General features: G+C 46.8%; 1 protein-coding gene across 1 annotated transcript in view; it reads right to left on the bottom strand.

Annotated features, from left to right (window-relative positions):
- The window catches only part of LOC135901064 (cytochrome P450 4c3-like), a 187,420-nt gene that overhangs the window by 13,571 nt on the left and 154,828 nt on the right, over positions 1-19,021 (bottom strand). The window contains exons 6-7 of the mRNA XM_065430732.1: positions 17,174-17,300; positions 15,738-15,911 (exon numbers count right to left, since the gene is read on the bottom strand). Of these exons, the coding sequence (XP_065286804.1) occupies positions 15,738-15,911; positions 17,174-17,300 (301 nt within the window). The remainder of the gene's footprint in view (positions 1-15,737; positions 15,912-17,173; positions 17,301-19,021) is intronic.

The raw sequence follows: 19,021 nt of genomic DNA, 5'->3' as shown, positions 1-19,021 counted from the left end.
ATACATATGCGAAGGATTCTGGCCAGCAATCTTTGAATTGTTTCCTCTAGATTAGAGGATATCCCATGTAGCATAGGAGCAGAGTATGTTATTCTTTGCCTAATGATTGCCAACTGAATACGTAGTAAGGAAGAGGTTGAGCTACCCCATCTCACTCCAGCAAATCGACGAAGAATGTTGATTCGGGAGTTGACTTTCTCCTCTAATGATTTTATTTCGGGAGCCCATGATAGCCGACTGTCTATGACAATAACCAAGAATTTGTGTTGTCACACAAGTTGCAGACGATGAGAGCCCAGCACGAGCTGGAATCTCGTGTGGCATTTCCTTGTAAAAGAGAGTACAGCAGTTTTATGTGAAATAATCATACTTCTACTTTTCAAAAAATCCTTAATTAGTGTTATGCAAGCTTGTAGCTTTTGCGGAACGGCTGGAGTACTCGAGTAAAATTACTCGAATCAGCGACCGAGGACTGCTCAGAGTAGTCACTCTGGCACCGACGGCAGCCTCACCGCGGCTGATCGCTTTGCGGCACCGATATCGTCGCTAGGCCTTCTGCTCTTCACTTGAAAGCTGACGGCGCTTCGGAATGAATCACCGACGCTTACAAGTCGCAATATTTTTTTTTGCCCTAGTTTTCTCTCTTCGCAATAATAATACATAAAAAAGAAAATGCGCTAACATTAACGGCACCGCCGCCGGCTGCGATGCTGGCACAGCCGAGCCGCTCGTCTGCCGTCGGTAGCCGCGCACTGTAGCCGAGCTCGACAAGTATCTGAGCTCTCGTTCGTGTTTAATTAACGTTTGACAGTGGATATCGTGTTTCATAAAATGTACAATTTGCGCATCACTTTATCTGTCGGAAAGTATTTTTCTTGCAGCAGTAGCTTAGCTTATATTTGCCCGTCGTTCGTGCGGAGGGCGGTGCTCCGGCCGAACTGCCGTCTACTTTGGACACCTCTCGCGCGGCAGGCGTTCTACGGCACTGGAGATCGGTTCGCCGTTACGGCATGTTTGCCGCTAGCGTAGACGTGCTTTAATTCTTCTAATGAAAACGGCTCATATAGGTCATGATGATGGCTATTGATAGAAAATTTGATCGATGCTTTGACTTCTTCGACAGAGTTACTGTATTCAGGCGTGTTTACTGCTGCACTTGGGCATGTAATAAGGGGCCCTATAACGTAAAACTATTCTAATATGTTTTTATTCTAGTAGCCTGACGTCAAATTTGCGTAACCACCGACGCAAGCATCCGGCGGTGACTCGCAGGGTTGTGTCAATAGAGCAATCAAACGCTCTCCTCGTTCATAGGAGGTCACTTTTGCTTGCTTGAAAAACGATTAACATTGCCTACACTGAGCAGCTTGTCTTATCTAATTGGCTCACAAGAGGCGAGGAGCATGCTCAAGCGGAGAGGGATTCGATGGGGCCGAGCCACTGAAGTGAATATTGATAACCGGATGAAGAGGTTGGTGCCGGCGTCTGCGATTGGTCCGCTTTTTCTTACTTAGCTTGCGGTGGCTCGTCGACAATCGCGGCGGCATGCAACGGAAGCTTAAGAATGACGCTAAAACGGATCCTCTGCAAAGAAGAGTCGGCAGAACGAGGTTGTAAACGCGCCGAAAGTTCTCGAAAACTTTACACGGCCACGCAACAAGCTTTATTACACGCAAATAAGCCCATGCTCTCCGGAAGGGGCGAGTAGCCAGTGCCGGAGCGATTGGCGGCAGCCACCTTTTATTCCTTTTGGAACGCGGCAGCCTGCCGCTATTCACAAGAAAATTCACTTTTGTTCGGCATATTAATGCAGCTTAAATACGTACACGTCACTTTGACGCGGTATGTTTTTGCAGTTTTGTGACGTCGCGTGAGAGGCAGGTGAAGTGGATGCAGCCCGAAAACTTCTGACCAATAGCCGAGGGCTAACGGCGAAAAGGCGTCGAATCAGAAATAACTACTTTTGTTTTGTTCGGTGAAATTATTCATCATCAGTGTGCACACGTCATATCAGATGGGGAGCTATCGCGGTTTTCATCACGTCGCTTGACAGACAGGTGAAGGGGGGGTGGTCCAAAAACCTTTTTGACCAATCGCGGTGGCCTGATTGCAGAATTGGAATAGAAAAGTTTGGAATAGTTTTACGTTATAGCGCCCCAGGTCACTAATATCCTTTGCATCAAGCCACAACCTGTGTCTTCTAAATGACGGAAGCCCGACATTTCTGCGAGTAACCACGTACAGCAGCTGCCTTGACTTGACTTTGGTGTCACGTTGCCTGACCTTAAGCGTGCAGTGGTTCACTGGTATTGAAACCTATGGAAGTGATCATATTCCGACCTATGGGAGAATCGATGGGCTAGACGCCGCATTACCGGTTGTATCTCGCCAAGTCAACTGGTCAATATTTCAAGATCGTGTAGAAGACACATGCTAGAAACATATCGCACGCAGATTAGAAGACATAATTGCAGACGCAACGCAAGATTGTACACGCTGCTTCACACATTCATCAAAGCGAACGAAGAATGATATTGAATTGGAAAGGCTTCGTGCACTACGTCGCCGAGCTGAAAGGAGGTAGATGGTGTGCTTGACGTCTTCGATGTCTGCGAGCTTCTCGGCCACTCCGATCATTACCAGATTGAACAGCATCGGCGAAATGACCGATCCCTGCAGTGTACCGGTGCTCCCGAGCTTCTTCTCTTGCGTCTGTAGGTCGCTTGCTCGTAGCTCGGCGGTCCTGTCCGTGAGAAAGTCCTTGATGTAGTTGTAGGATCTTTCGTCCATGTTGAGCTAGGAGACTTGGAACAGAATCGCAGAGTGTTTCACCTTATCGAAGGCGCGGGCACTGCCGCCATCGTCGATGACTTGGTATTTGAGCTGCAGCATCGCGTCCTGCGTGCTTAGGTGCTGTCTGAAACCGATCACCGTGGCCGGGTACAGCCCTTCTCGTTTCAGTTAGTCTTGGCACCTCTTGTGCAGGACGTGCTCCAGCACCTTGCCGACGCAGGACGTGAGCGAGATGGGCCGGAGGTTGTCCGTGTGCGGGGGCTTTCCCGGCTTGGGGATCAGAATGGTCTTGGTTGTCTTCCACTGCTTTGGCAGCGCGCCCGCTCTCCAGCACTTGTTGAAGTATTTTGCAAAGTTCTCAATCGAGCCGTCGTCGAGGTTCTTGAGCGCCTTGTTCGTGACGGGGTCCGGGCCGGCTGCCGACCGGCTGTTGAGGTCGTGCAGGGCCGCGCGTACCTCCGCGATGTCGACGTCACGATCGAGCTTCGCGTTGGGCAGTGGGTGTAGTCGGCAGGTATTTGTCGTTAATGCGCCTGGTGACTTCGTTGGCGCCGTGTACCGAGACCGCCCGATGTATGAGCCTGGCGAGTCTGTCCTTTTGGTGAGACTTGGTCTTGGTTTCGTCGAGTAGGTGCCGCAGCAGGTTTCACGTTTTCCCGCTGTGAATCTGCCCGTATGCCGAGTTGCAGATCTCGTTCCACTGTTGCGTGCAGAGTGCGCGGCAGTGCCCCTCGATCGCTCGGTTGAGCTCCGCCACCTTCTTTTTGAGTCTGCGGTTGAGCCGTTGTTTCGAAGCCAAAAAGTCGATTTAGTATCGACTGTTTGGCTTCGATGAAATGCGCAAGCCGGCTGTCTACTTTGTCGATCTCCGCGCCCGTTTCAATTTCTTTGGTCGCGTCGCGTACGCTATTGGTAATTTCAGCCGTTCACGAGTCCATGTCTTCGATCTCGTCGTCACCGTCTCTCTTCTGGCTTCTGGCGTCTCGGAAGGCATCCCAGTCTATCCATCTGTGTGTTTTGACGCTGGTGTCGTTGTGTTCCGGTATGCCGATTTCCACGATCGTGTGGTCGCTGCAGAGATTGGTCCCCGTGTTTCTCCAAGTGATCGCGCCCCGTACGTCGTTCTTGACGAACGTGAAGTCCGGAGTGGTATCCCGGGACACGGAGTTACCGATTCTCGTCCGATGCGTCGGGTCCGTGATGAGGGTGAAGTCGAGTTTCGTGGCATCTTGGTACAGGTCGCGGCCCTTTGCTGTGTACTTGTTGTAGCCCCAGGCAGGATTCATCGCGTTGAAATCGCCGCACGCGATCAGCGTGTTGCGGCCCGCTGCGGTGCTGGCTCTGTGGAGTAATGTCTTGAATCTCTGTTTTCTCTGCGATGGGTTGCTGTAGACGTTGAGTAGAAATACGCTTCCTTTTCTCTTCTTGCCCTGGATGATTTCGGTAAAAGGGTGCTCGATCTTGATATTGCTTTGCAGATTGTGTTCGACGAACGTGAGTCCCTTCCAGACCAGGGTGCACAGGCCTCTCACGTCGGGCGGTCGCTTGTGCACTCTGTAGCCGGGGAGGGACGGTGCGTCGGTTAGTGTTTCTTGTAATAGTATAACGTCCGGCTTGCGCGCGGCATGTGCGATTTGCTGTTCGATTACTCCCTTCTTCCTTCCGAGGCCGCGACAGTTTCATTGCCACGCTGTTACACCTGCTGCTGCTGGTGTTGCGTTGGCGGCCATGATTGCGTTGGCGTGTACGGGGCTCCCTGGTTGGGTAGATGTTGCGACAAGAGGGGCGCAAACGTTGGGTGGCTTACCATCGGCTGTAGGGTCCTTTCGATGTAGGCGAATCTGTTCGTGTTCTTGGCTTTGTAGGCATCCACTGTTTGTTTCATTGCTCTCACTGCTGCGATGTTCGCTGTAATTAGCTGTTCCAGTTTGGTGAATGTCGCTTCCAATTTCGCTTCGAGGTTGTCAATGCGATCGTTTTCTGTTTGCTTGCGCGTGACCTCGACGGCTTGCTTCTTCGGTGCCGATTCTTCTACGACTGTCTCCTTCGTGTTCGTGGTTGTTTCCTCGGTGTTGCTTGTGCTTGGCGTGGCGTAGAGGCTCGTTGTTGCATAGCGGTAACTGACGGATCTCGGCGATCTCTCTCGTAAGGTTGCTGATGGTCGTTCGCAACGCCGCGTTTTCTTGTCTTAGGGTCTCATTAGCTTTTCGTATCTTGATCATACCTTCTTTCTTCGTGGCTTCTGTGATTTTCTGCGCGTTCCTTACATTGTTCCTTTTCGCTGCGTCGACCCAACTCGTTCACGTGATGGTTACCTTTTCCTGCCGAGGCTTCTCTTGCAGCAGCTGCTCTCTCTGGATTTAGGCGCGCGGTTTTCCGATGGGGTCCTTGACTTTCGTGTAGCTGGCGGCTTGTCGAGTGGCGGGAAATCGCTCTCCGACAGCAGCTGGCGTTCAGTCTGTCGGCGCTCCCATTGTTCATTGTTGCTTGCGCACTACGTAGGGGATCTTGTATTTCGCCTTGCACGTTCGGTCTCCGGTCGGGTGTTCTTCCCCACACAACTTACATTTTGGGATGCAGCGATGGTCTTCTGTAGGGTTCGCGAGTCCGCAGGCCAGGCACGTCTTGATTGTGGGGGTCGGGCACACGTCCATGCAGTGTCCCACTCGACCGCACTGCTGGCAAACGTCGATCTGTTTCCTGTAGAGGCTGCACGGTATCAGGGTGACTCCGTATCGGACGAAGTTCGGTACCTTGGGTCCCTAGAAACACCACGATTGCAGTGGTCGTGCTGCCAATCCTCTTTGCGCCCACTGCTAGCGAGTTCCTCTCGCTGACGATGTGCCTATCTATATCAACAGAATAATGTGCGTTAGTCGCGTTTACACGAAAAGCGATTACTCGTTATCCAGTTTGCATAAATTGCCAGCCTATCTACTATAAAAGAAATCATTGGTTTTTGGGCGTCTTTGTTCACCGGGACCTCTCTTGGAGCCCTCAGGTTGCCCACTTGAAGAAGCTCACACCTATTGTTCACGTTTTCAAGTTCATCGCCGGAAAAACATGGGGATCGACAGTGGGCTCCACGCTACAGTTATACAGAGCACTTTTTATGGGATTCCTACGCTATATGGCTATCCCGTGCTTGCTAAAACACGCAAGTCAAATCTTCGAGAACTTCATAGTGTGCAAGCATAGGCACTACGTGTTTGCCTAGGCCTTCCGCGGAGCGCCTCAACAGCAGGAACCTTTATAATGGCTGAAGACCATCCGATCACGACTTACATTAGCACAGGCAGACTTAGCGCCCATGTTCGTCATGTTTCACGGATGCAGTCAAGCTCTCTTGTCTGCCTGCCGGAACGACGACCACAGGCGTCCTTCTCCAACGAGGTCAGCTCCTTACCATCGGGCTTCGCACCCTCAGCACGTTCAACCTCAGCTTTGTGGTGTGTAAAACAACCTCAAGTGCGTCTCACGGTTCCAGCGATAAGAAAGAAGACCGACCTGCCTACCTTGGCCTTGAAGCAAGCAGCTGCGAATTGTTTGCACACGTTCTATTTTGACCGAGTGCACGTATATACGGATGGTTCTTCCATTCAGACCAGCTCTACCGGCGCAGTGGTTATACCATCACGATCAATAAGCACCCGATACAAGATTTCTCACTTGACAACATCCACCAGTTCGGAGCTTGTTGCCCTCCGAGGTGCCGTTGATTATATTAACAACCACCCGGCTAATCGGTGGGCGATAGTCTGCGATTCGAAGGCGGCCTTACAATGTCTTCTGTCATCTCTTCGTCGCGGGTCATGTGAACAACTCGTGTCGGAGATACGAGAAATGCACCATCATATGATCGCGAAAGGACATGACGTCGTGTTTCAGTGGCTGCCAGGCCATTGCGGTATCTCCGGCAGCGACCTCGCTGACGAAGCTGCAAGGAAAGCACACGAAAGAGCAACCCTTGTTTCTGTACCTTTATCACGGACTGACGCAGCCCAACACTTAAGCAAGCTAGCGCACCGTACGATATTGGAGAAGTGGCACACACCTGAATTCTCTTAACATCGACTGCATTCCCTCGACCTATCTATGCAACTGCGGCTGTTACCAGAGCTTCCGCGTAATGAGAAACAATGCTGTGCAGCTTACGCTTGGTCGTCGCATTCACCAATGCATATACTTTTTTATTGGAATGGCTGATAGCGCCGAGTGCAGTGCCTGCGGTGTTGAGGATACTATAGAATTTCTACTGTGCTACTGCCCATCTTTTGAAAATGAAAAACATGACCTCTGCACAGCTCTCAATCAGCTAGAAAGCCGTTCACCTTGAACAACATCTTGGGACCATGGCCTCGCATATCGCAGCTACAAAAGGCCACAAAAGCGCTGCTGCGATATTTGAAAGCTACCGGATTGAGTCAGCGTCTGTGATCCGGATTGAGTGACCGAATGATATCCCCAGTAGACTTTCTCTTCTTTTAATCTTTCCGTCCCCTTTTTTCTTTCCCCAGTGTTGGGTAGCCAACCGGGATCAGTCCTGGTTAACCTCCTTACCTTTAATTTATCATTTGCTCTCTCTATTCGAGCCCAGATACAGTTCTTGAAGTGCACCGTTCTGACATACCATTCACAGTCTTGTGCATCCCTCCTGTGGCACACAGTTTTCCCCCTCTCCCTCTTTCTATTTACTTTTATTTTTTTGCCCCCAGTGTAGGGTAGAAAACCGGATGCTCGTCTGGTTGACCTCCCTGCATTTCCTCTCCCTGCTTTCTCTCTTTCTCTCTCTTTCTTTCTATAAGCAATGAGAAACAGCGATAAGCAAATATTTTTGTGCCTTGGGTATTACAAGGGGACGCGAAAACCATGCATCAATTGTCAACGGCTAGGAGGGTTTGGAGAATGGAACAGAAATGGTGGTGGTGTAAGAATTCCAAGACAATGGTCTTTGTCAACGCTTTCATTTATTATGGTTGACAGTTCTCTTTTCATGTTGCGTTGCACGAATACAAATAGCGGCATAAAAAATAAAAGAGAGTGATATTGAAGCCTTATTTCGTTTATTAATAAACTGTGTATGGGCACGCAAAGCAGAGGCAGATTGATCGTAAATATCAATCCATCTCTGCTTTGTGTAATCAAGAGGCTGTGAACTTCTAGCGGAAGGGGCACTACGCCTGCCTGTCGTCCAATAAGTCAGAGAGAGAGAGAGTGAAAAAACAAAAAGGTGGACGACACATCACGAAGTTTTCTACTATGAAATGAAAAGTAGAAACCCAACTAGAGTGAAAGGTAAGAGGGATTGCACTATTAAAATAAAATCACAGAAACAGTGTTGCACACAAAAGTCTCAAAAGCAACACGCTAGTGGTGAAGATCAATCACAATTATTAAATAAACAGTTAGCAGCAACCATAGTCTGCACATGTTTTTTTAGGGACATGTTGACTCGGCTTTAAAAAAAAGTAAACCAGCCTCAACTTATCGAGGTGCACAGTCGCCCAACAGAATATAGTCCTGGGGCTGCATTTTGGTTGTCATTCTGTTGTTCTGATTCTAGTCATCATCGGTCTACTATTGTCTATATTCTATTCAGGGGCGTAGTTAGGGGGGGGGGGAGGGGTAGGGCTTATGGGGCTTCAGCCCCCCCCCACCCCCCCACCCCCCCCCACCCCTCCCGCCTCCCCGAAATAATTTCGTGCTGTCCATGCGCCGCCGGCCAGAACAACCCCCGGCGCCGGAAATCATGCTCGATTTTGTCTAGAATGTCCTTTTCACGCTCGAAAAAACATTTTAGCGACATTTTAGCGCGAACATTGCGAAATCGTGCTGGATTTCGCGGCAACGCCCATGCACCGGGAGTCACATATCGTAACGCAAGGAGCTCCATCCGAGCACAAACTTGCGGCCGGGCTCGTCACGGCATCTCGCTGAGGCCGCGGAATCGGGAGCGCTTGGATTTCAATTCTGACACTTTATGAGTATAAAGTTCTAATAAATTTTTGATGCGAAAGGTGCGTTGATATTTCCAAAGTTGTGCTTTAGATTTTCAATTCCGGAACTTTGTCGGCTTAACGTCGTTATAAACATTTGACGCCAAAGGTGCATTGACTTTTCTAAAGTCTTAGATCGGAACATCCAACGAGACAAGCCAAATCTGGGCCGCTATTTTGCAGCGATGCCTTATGCCTTATTCTATGCTATTCTTATCATCCACCACACACGGCCGCCTGATCCCGTTGATAATGTGGGCAGACTGTCGCTCTGACCACTAGCCAAGCGCGAAAAGCCTGAAAAAGCATAGCATCGGGAAAGGCATCGCTACAAAATACCGGCCCAACACACTTTCAGACAAGTTGACAAAACACGCAGCGATACACGATGAGACGAAGCGTTGTGGTGGTTCATTTGGGCTGTCATCTCGCATAAAAAAATATCAACATGTTTTTTTCACCTACGCCAAAGCATCCATGTCAAGACACTAAAGCCAGCCAGGGTAACTACGTTCTTATTTATGTTTTCTACTTTGACTTTTATTCGTGAGGACACATTGAGCTTTTTAAATTGTTTTACTCTCGCTACCCTACCCGCGGGCTCGCAGAGCCAGCCAGAGCGCATGCGTTTTTCTTTTGTTGCCCCAAAACCACCGCGCGGCGTACATCGGTACGCGTGTGGTTTTCTCTGGCCGAGTGAATTTTCGCCTGGCAGAGTTTTGGACGCCTTCTGGCTAGCAGACGAGAAAAAGAAACAGTGGTCGCTCACCGTCATCACTGTGAAGACTTGACGGATTACCGTGTTCGCTTGAGCGCAACCTCTCCGGAAAGTCTTGTCTCGCTGGTGTAAACTACTGAGCACTATGCGTATGGTTCTCGGTGGACCAAGCGTCTCCCGTTTTCTTCGATATTCATTCGGTAGCCACATTAGGTGCCCAAAGTAGGCATTGGATTGTCTCCAACATACTCTCCTTTACGTTTATTTTTTCATTTCGGTGCCCCCGCCCCAAAAAAGGAAAGAATAGATACATTGTTGCGGCGCAGCGAATTGTCGCATGGTGACAGTTTGTTACATCTTTTGCGGAATGTAATCGGCCACGGCACGCTTCGGTTGCCGGATACTATTATTATATTATTGTGATAGCAATTATATGAAGACTCCAGGCGCATTCCTGCTGTCGCCGTTGCCCTCATGTTTCGTATGAAGTCTCAGGGAAAGTATGTGCGAGTGAAAGAGTAGGGGGGTGGAATGGGTGAGCCGACGATGGTGGCTCAGTCTTACGTGCGCAAAGGAGAAAAGCGGGTAGTAAGCGCGCCGCCTTCCATCGCATGCGATAAATCGGATGGAGTGGATGGAATGGGGGCGGGATCTAGGAATCTGTGATTGCGCTACATGTTTGTTTGGCTTGTTTGACGCATTATATAGAGTGACTTTTTCTTACATACGTAGATTTATTCGATAGTTATACGTATATTTAAATATCTTGTTGCGAGGTTTTGTGTATACGTGCAGAGAACTTTCTTTCCAGTGACACTTTTTTGCCCTTTATCAAGCATTTGTATATTCCATGGTATCTTCGCATTTCTAATGAACGAGGGTGAGTTAAATGAAAGTGAGCCTACCGACCCCGCGCAATAATGGTTCGGTTCATTATCTGCGAGGCATGCGCATAGCACACAGACATGTTTCCTTTACGAAAGTGACACGCAGATGTGAGCGTAAGTGTTCTTTAATGTTCTCATAGACTGGATTGAACATGGTTGCGTGACGTAATGAACACTTCAGACGTTGAGCAGCGTGGTGCCGTAAATGTTTTGACAGCTGAAGGTGTTTCCCAAAAGGAAATTATTGGCCGTATGGCTGACGTGTACGTTCAACATTGCATTTCATTGGCCACTGTGAAGCATTGGAGCAAACGGTTGAAAAAGGACGTCAAAGTTGCAAAGACGATCCAAGACCGGGCCAAAGCCATCGTGCAATCACCCCCAACACAAGTGCAAAAGTTGATGAGCTGATGAGACAAGAACGGAGGATAAACATCGATGAACTGGCAGAGCGTGTGAACATCAGTCGCGGTTCGGTTCACACCATAATTCATGACCATCTCGGTCATCGGCTCTTGTGTGAGCAATGGATTCCCAAGATTTTGAACCACCGCCAGAAAAAGGTTCTGCGCTGCCTTGACTCATCTGATCCGGTATCACAATGAGAGTGACGACTTGTCTGCAATTATGATCGGGGACGAACCATGGTGCCACTACTACGAGCCTGAAACACGACGGCAAAGCTTACAGTGGAAACATTCGAATTCATTACCCCCAAAGAAAGCAAAGGCCGTCATTTCCGCTGGAAAGGTGTTGTTTACTATGTTTTTTTCGATCGTCAGGGGCCATTACTGATAGAATTTTCTAAAGCCGGAGAGAATCGTTTCCGATATTGTGAAACGCCGGATCGGCTGCGTGTCGCAATCAAGAATAAACGACATGGAATATTGACGAAAATTGTTCCACGACCTGGCTATGGTGTTAACCTGCTGAGCACGAGGTCGCGGAACCGAATCCCGGCCACGGCGGCCGCATTTCGATGGAGACGAAATGCGAAAACACCCGTGTACTTAGATTTAGGTGCACGTTAAAGAACCCCAGATGGTCGAAATTTCCGAAGTCCTCCACTACGGCGTGCCTCACAATCAGAAAGTGGTTTTGACACGTAAAACCCCATAATTTAATTTTTAATTTTCCACAGTGCCCGTCCCCACGTCGCTGATGTGGTTAATACAAAACTGGCAGAGTTCAAGTGGGAAACTCTGCAACATCCGCCATACAGCTAAGACCTGTCGCCTTGCGACTTTCACATTTTGGGGAAAATGAAAAAAAAAACAGCTTAAGGGAAACAGACTCATGTCGGACGATGACGTGTAAGAGTCAGTTGCAGATTTCTTGAAGCAGCAGCCTAAGAAGTTTTATGAGACGGGAATTACGCGACTCGTTAGTCAATGGGATAAATGTCCAAATGCTCATGGAGACTACTTTTAATTAAGTACTCCGTTTGTCATATATTTGCATTGGCTCACTTTCATTTGACTCGCCCTCGTATATTTTGCAGAACGGCTTTATATAGGTGCTCTCTGTTGGGACAATAATTTCTTTGCAATTACTCACGATACACGACCGGTGACAGCTGCTCCTGCGTAATACATGGGAATAAATGACAGCGTCATTGAGATTTTTCACTGGCCGTTGCATATGTACAAAAATGTAAACAAGGTTGTTGAATGACAGTTTCATTAACATATTTGTCCTCAACTTGTTCATTTCATGGCCTTTACATTTTTCATATCAGTGGCATGCACTGCTTTGTTGGTTTCGAACTGATATAATTCTAAGGATTGTGTGATATTTTCTTTACTTATTAAATAGACAAAAACATGGAAGCATTGATATCAGTTATCTTGAGCACAATTTCTGGCACATACGAGTATATCTTCTTATTAAAAATACATATATTACTTGTTTTGGCAGTGCGTAGCGTTCAAGAATTCGCTTGCAGCATCTTTGGCAATGGCAATGCAGTTATTATTCATGTATTTGATCTCTCGACAAATTGTTTAAGAGGAAGCTTTTTAGCTCGGGCCCAACTCCGACGCGGCCTATTCAAATGAATGTAAAACGCAGAAACGCTTTTCTGAGATAACCCCTGGATCACTTTTAATGGAATTTGTTTAATTTGAGAACGTTAACTTCTAGTATCTGTTGGAAGCGGAAGTTCGATTTAGGGCCTGAATTTTGTTTAAAATATTTTGAAAATTTTGAAAGCGCGAAAAAAATAGAAGCACGACGTTTACAAACTAAAAGCTCTTCATCACAAACGGGTATCGCGGTTCGTCAAACGGCATCTATTATAAGAGTCAAATCGGACAAATTCTGTATGTCCATTTGTATCTTACATGAATTGATAACGTTGTGTACAAGGGTTCTGCAGAAGCCGTGTTTCCATAATATTACATTTTTTAGATTCATGTGTAACATATCAATTTTGTCCGCTGTAGATGTAGTACTAGATGCGATTCACAGAATTGTGATATTATTTTTCATTGTTGAGTTACGGAGTTTTAAACGTGATAATTTTGTTTTCTGAAAATTTGAGATTTGTGCCAATTTTTAATAAAACATTGACAACCTAAATGAAAAATTCGAGACCAGAAGACAGTAGAATCTAAGGTTTTCTTTAAATGCAACAAACCTCATCAAATTTTGTGCAGTGTTTGCCGAGAAAAACTAATTCACCTTCTACATGTATTTAGATAGGAGCATCCGAGATAAAGCTTCCTCTTGAGGAGGAGGCCAAGCTGCAGCGGGAGCCCCATCCCCGGAACGAAATTTCTGGCTACGCCACTGATTCTGTTATCACACGTTGATACTGGTGATACGACTTACTTCGGTGATACCAGGGGCACGACTTCGTGCGAGGCGATAATGAATGACAAATATATTGGAAAACGAAAAACAGTCGTTATAACATACGGCACCACGGCACACGACACGTGCATAAGCAAGCCGATAGTCGGAACCCACTCAAGAACGCCTAGATCGGGACTTTGCACTCGCCGTTACGGGTTTTTTAAATTGAATTCCGGGGTCTACGTGCCAAAACCACGATCTGATTATGTGGCACGACGTAGTGGGAGACACCGGATTATTTTTTGACCACCTGATCTTCTTGAACTATAGAACCAAATGCACAGTGCACGAGCGTTTCGAATTCTGGCCCCATCGAAATACATCCGCCAGGCTGGGATCGAACCCGCGAGCTCGTTCTCAGCAGTGCCAGCAGTGCAACGCCACAGCCACTGAGCTACAGCGACGGGTCATTGCGCAGTATTTAATTCCCATAAATGCACTCTCTGCACCTCATTCCAGTTTTACAACGGACTTCAGCGGGCCGAAGAGAACCGGCTGAGCAATATTTGGCGGGAGGTCACCCAGTCCAAACGTACCTGTAAAGCCGTTGGCGCCCTCATGATTCTACACGCCGTCTATACAGGGTATCCCACGTAACTTGAGCCACAAATTAAAGATATACAAAGCCACGTTGCTGGGCAGAACCAAGGTAATGTTGTTTGCCGTCGCTTGGAGATACTCAGATTATTTATTAAGTATGCCTAATTAGTTACCTTAAATATGTTAATTAGTTAAGTTAATTATAGTCTTAACTGATTAATCAAGTTCTCAGTTATTATAGGAAGATGCAAAGTGTCAAATGGAAAATTGTAGAGCAACACGAAGAACTCCCGATACAACTTTCTGTTCCTCTATACGTGCTACATAAAAGCGTTTTTCCGAGGGTGAAAAAGGCCCGCGAATACGTACAAAAAAATTAAGTGCCTCGAGCGGCCAGTCGTGCGGCAATATTGCGTGTATTCGCGGGCTTCTTTCACGCTCGGAAAAACACTTTTATGTAGGACGTATCGATAAATAGAAAGCTGTAGCGAGAGTTTTTCTTCTTGCTCTACAATTTTCTCATTGACACTTTTCATCCAATTATAATATTGGAGATGTTGATTAATTAATTAAGACTAAATACCTAATCAGGTGGAATTAAAAAAATAATCTGAGTATCTCTAAGCGACGGCAAGCAACATTACCTTGTTTCTGTCCAGCTACGTGGCATTTGCATGTACTTAATTTTTGGCTCAAGTTATGTGGGACGCCCTGTATATCTTCTCGCAATCTTACCTGCTTACCAGCAGCTATACCGAACACAATATTAAGCTTTATTCTTGCTGTCAGGCGTATCTCGTTGCCACTGAGCTAAAATGCCTGCAGTAAAAGCATACCCTTGCTCTTGACTTGCCACAATCCACATCAAGGGCGCCTTATCATCATGGACATTCCGGCTACAAAACGGGCCAGATTGTTACTCGCGTTGTTACGAAGTGCACAGAGGTCGCCTGCGCTTTTACAGAGCAATGAATCGGACAGGCCTTGCAGTTCAGTAGCCATCACTGTCATTACGGCGAAATGTGTCACTATTATAAACATCGCACTTGGTGCCCACTATACGGCTGCCGTACTCGCATACGTCTGTGTCATAACTGCCTCCTTCAATAATTAGGAAGCTCCAGCCGTGGTCTTTTTGCTTACATATATATGTGAATGCATTATTTTCTTTGCCTGTGCATCGAAATGCACCGGCGGTGCCCCGAAAGGCTGAACAGGCCACTAGCGTCATAAGGGGTGGCGGTCGTGTCAAACATCTCAGATCTGTCTTTAGATTTCCGACAGCAACGGTCCCTCACATAATTCGCATTTCGCTTTCTTGTGGAGAGGGCTGGTTGAACTGGTGGTTGACAAAGCACGTATCCCCAGTTTAAGAATAACGAGTTTTTGGCACACTTGGAGATGTACTGTCACACTTGCCAGTGTAATACTGTCTTAGATAACACGACTGTTTTGGTTAGAAACAAGAGCGACCCGTCCCATTAGATATGTGAGATGTCACTATATGTCGAAGGTTAGCGATGACAGCTTTAGCTAGCCATCTATATAGCCTTGACTTCGAAGGAAATACGTTTTCCTGAATACTGTTTCCTTCTATGCACTGATTAAATCTTTGCGTGGCTTGTTTGATTTAGTTAGCATACTTAGCGCACATCAATAAAAGTGGTTCGCTAAGAGTCAGTGCTACGTCCTGTTCAACTCCTGTTATCCTACGTTTCGCGCGGTCATTATCATGACTGCGCGAGCTCTCCAGAACTTACTCTGTGCACTACACCGTAGTTCTGGTGAACTTGTCGCTGACGTAAGGTAAATTCATTACCGAAGAGGTGAGAAAGCACACGAAATAGGTTTTCAATTAATGATAGGCCAATGTGGGGTCAATGGAAACGATCGAGTTGACGTAGCCGTCTGTACTGCGCGCGACCACGAGAACTCTGTTCAGCGTACCTCGAACATGAAGGTGTCCACCTCTTCGCGGATGTCCTCTTCAGAGATGCTGTTCTCGTTTATGTGGTGGTCAAGCAGGACATCCAGGAACATTGGCCGCTTCTTGAGTTCGTCGCTGGAGTCCGTTATGAGCCGCTTCTCGGCGAGCTTGACGTCTTTCCGTTCACGTATCACCTGCACGGCAGCCGGGGAACGCAATAGTTTCTCATTATTAGTCAATTTTCTCCAATTTAATCAACAAAAGACTTACTGTATGGCTTTCAGCCACGTGGTTCGTGCTTCTGCTGTTCTTACGTGCTTATTGATGTACTCTTCCCGCAATACTAATGGCAATTATCATCAAGGAACTGCATTTCATCTGTTATGACGGATGTCGGTGCAGTTCGTCCTTATCAGTCACTTGTTATCGATGTTTTAGAACAGTTTCTAGCTTTCTATCTTGCGCAACAAACGTTTTAGTTTTCTTTCTCTTCTTTCGTGGTGAAATATTTGCGCTCTTGCTGTACAACGCATAAAAAGGCAGCTAATTTAAACTGTAACCGTGCCGCTTGCCACTACACCTCTGTGTGCAATATTTTAATACGAACCTAAAAGACGCTAGAACTTAACGCTTTCAAAATGGCATGCGAAACAAAGCACACAAGTTAACAAAGCACTGCTACTTTGCGCAATTGACATTCTCAGATTGCCACGAAACAGGAAGTCTTTTGTTCACTAACGCGGCTACATCATTGTGCATTGTCGTTCTGCATGGAGGTAGCGCCTCTTTTATAAAGAACATTATAATTACCACCTCACAAATGACATGTACGCTAGTGCAAACTATTGACTGTAATGTAATGCACACCGTGCATCCAAGCACTTTTGCAGTGCTCATGAAGGCTTGTGCATCGACGTTGCCAGCACGTAATTACTTATCAACAGAGGGAAAGTGACAGGAGTGAGGCAATGCCGTTATCACTCAAACACACCTTTTATAATGCACTGATTAGTTCTATCATCAAATTGAAGAGAAATGAAAGATTAAAAGCAGCGTTTCTTCGCAAAGAGATAACAATAATCATTTCGGTGCATCCTCTTTTTTTCTATCAACCTACCTGCCTTCCTATCTGCCTTCTTTATCTCCCCTTCATTGTAATAGGTGATAAAACTAGAAGACTGAAATTACTCTTTCACAAATTGAGCCTCGATCAGAAATGTCAATCCTCCCTGCAGCTCGAAATCTTGAAAAGGAAGTGGCGAATGTCCATGTGAACGTGGCATGTTACATCGGCAGAAACGTTTTGCACACTTGTCACAGTGGCCTGCCGAATCTGAATTCTAACCTCGATAATATTGTTTTAGGGTGCAAGAATTGCAGAATTGATCGGATCATTGACAAAACTGTTTGCGGTTTGACCGAGCATGCGCCGCACCGGAGGAAGGAGCACGCCTACCTTCTTGGTGAATGTGTGGATGGCGCTTATGTCGTGGTGGTAGAGACGTCCGTTCCTCGTTAGCCGGTAAAGAGAGTCCAGCCACAGCCACGGCCGCACGGCGCGGTTGATGAAGTTGCTGCCCACTCTCCAGGTGGCGCCACCATGCGACACGAAAGGCGCCAGTTGAAAGCTAGGGCATACACTGCCATGCCCCCGTTTTACAAGAATAATCGGTATGGCTAACACCGCACTGTAGCTGGCATGAGATGGGGCACACGTAGCCAGTGATGTCGGAAGAAGCTTTGCTTCAGCCTGCAACAGCCCTCACAAATGTGCCTGTGTAGCGTATTTCAACTGCTAGTATTGTTTACTGACCTAGCTATGTGATAAGCCATATTCACGCAAAGGATCATCACTCATTCTAAGGAATGCTCTAATGCGCCACGACGTTCCTACCACTTAACAGTGGTAGAAGCGCTAAGCCACAAGGCACATTTTTGCCCAGCTTCCACGTCGAATTCTGGCGCATCCAGCGTATTGGCCTTCCATTATCATCATCATCAGCATATAATTATGTCCACTGCAGGACGAAGGCCTATACCAGCGATCTCGAAATTCCCCTGTCTTACGTTAGATAATTCCGAGTTGCAGCTGCAACTTTCCTAATTTCATCACCTCACCTAATGTACTGAACTCCTCGACTGAGCTTCCCTTCCCCTGGCACCCATTCTATAATGCTAATGGACCGTAGGTTGACTGCCTTGCGCATTACATGGCCTTATGCATTACATGGCCGCTTTGTTATTGTCTCTTAACGTTAGGCCTTACATTTTTCATTCCATCACTCGTTGTAGGGTCCTTAACTTGTTCTCAAGCTTCTTTGTTAGCCTCCAACGTTCTGCCCCATATGTTGGTACCGCTAAAAGGCAATGATTGTACGCTTTTCTTTTCAGCTGCAGTGTTAAGCTCCCAGTTAGGATTTGGTAATGCCTGTTGTACGCACTACAACGCATTTTTATTCTTCTGTAAATTTCCTTCTCATGATCAGGGTCTTTTGTGAGTACCGACCTAGATAAACGTACTCCTGCACAGATTCTAGAGGTTGACTGGCGATCATGAATTCTTGTTTCCTTGCCAGGGTTTTCAACACTACCTTTGTCTTCTGCATAATAATCTTCAACCCTACTGTTACGCTTTCTCAGTTAAGGTCCCCAATCATTTGTTGCAATTCATCCCCAGTGTTGCTGAACAGGAAAATGACATCGGCAAACCGAAGGTTGTAGAGATATGCACTTTTGATCCTCACTCAGTCTAATAGCTGATAGATTCCCAGGCTAATGCCTTCAATACTTCTTCCAAGCATGCAGTGAATAGCACTGGAGAAATTTCGTCTCCTTGCCTGACCGCTTTCTTGACAGGAATGTTTCCACTTGTCTTGAGGGAGAATTAAGGTAGCTGTGGAGTGTGTGCAGATATTTGGCAAGATATTCACGTATGCTTCCTGTACTCCTTGATTACTTAATGCCTACATGAATGCTGGTGTCTCTTTGACTCAAATGCATTTTCATGGCTTATGAAGGACATGGAGAGAGGTTGGTTGTACTATGCAGGTTTCTGAAATACCTCGTTGATGACATGGATGTTATCTATTCTAGAATACCCTTCCTGAAGCCAGCAAGTTCTCTTGGTTATTCAAGTGTTATTCAAGTCAAACGTTGCCCTGATTGTATTGAAAATTACCTTGGTGAATATTTTATACAATACTGAAAGCAGGCTAATGCGCTTAAATTTTTCAATGAAGTGCTTTTCCCCTTCTTACGGATTAGTATTATGTTAGCATTCTCTCAGCTCTCTGGTACAGTTGAA

Source organism: Dermacentor albipictus, chromosome 1 (assembly GCF_038994185.2).
Source record: "Dermacentor albipictus isolate Rhodes 1998 colony chromosome 1, USDA_Dalb.pri_finalv2, whole genome shotgun sequence".
NCBI lineage: Eukaryota > Metazoa > Arthropoda > Arachnida > Ixodida > Ixodidae > Dermacentor > Dermacentor albipictus.
This window is presented reverse-complemented; position numbering and strand designations above follow the sequence as displayed.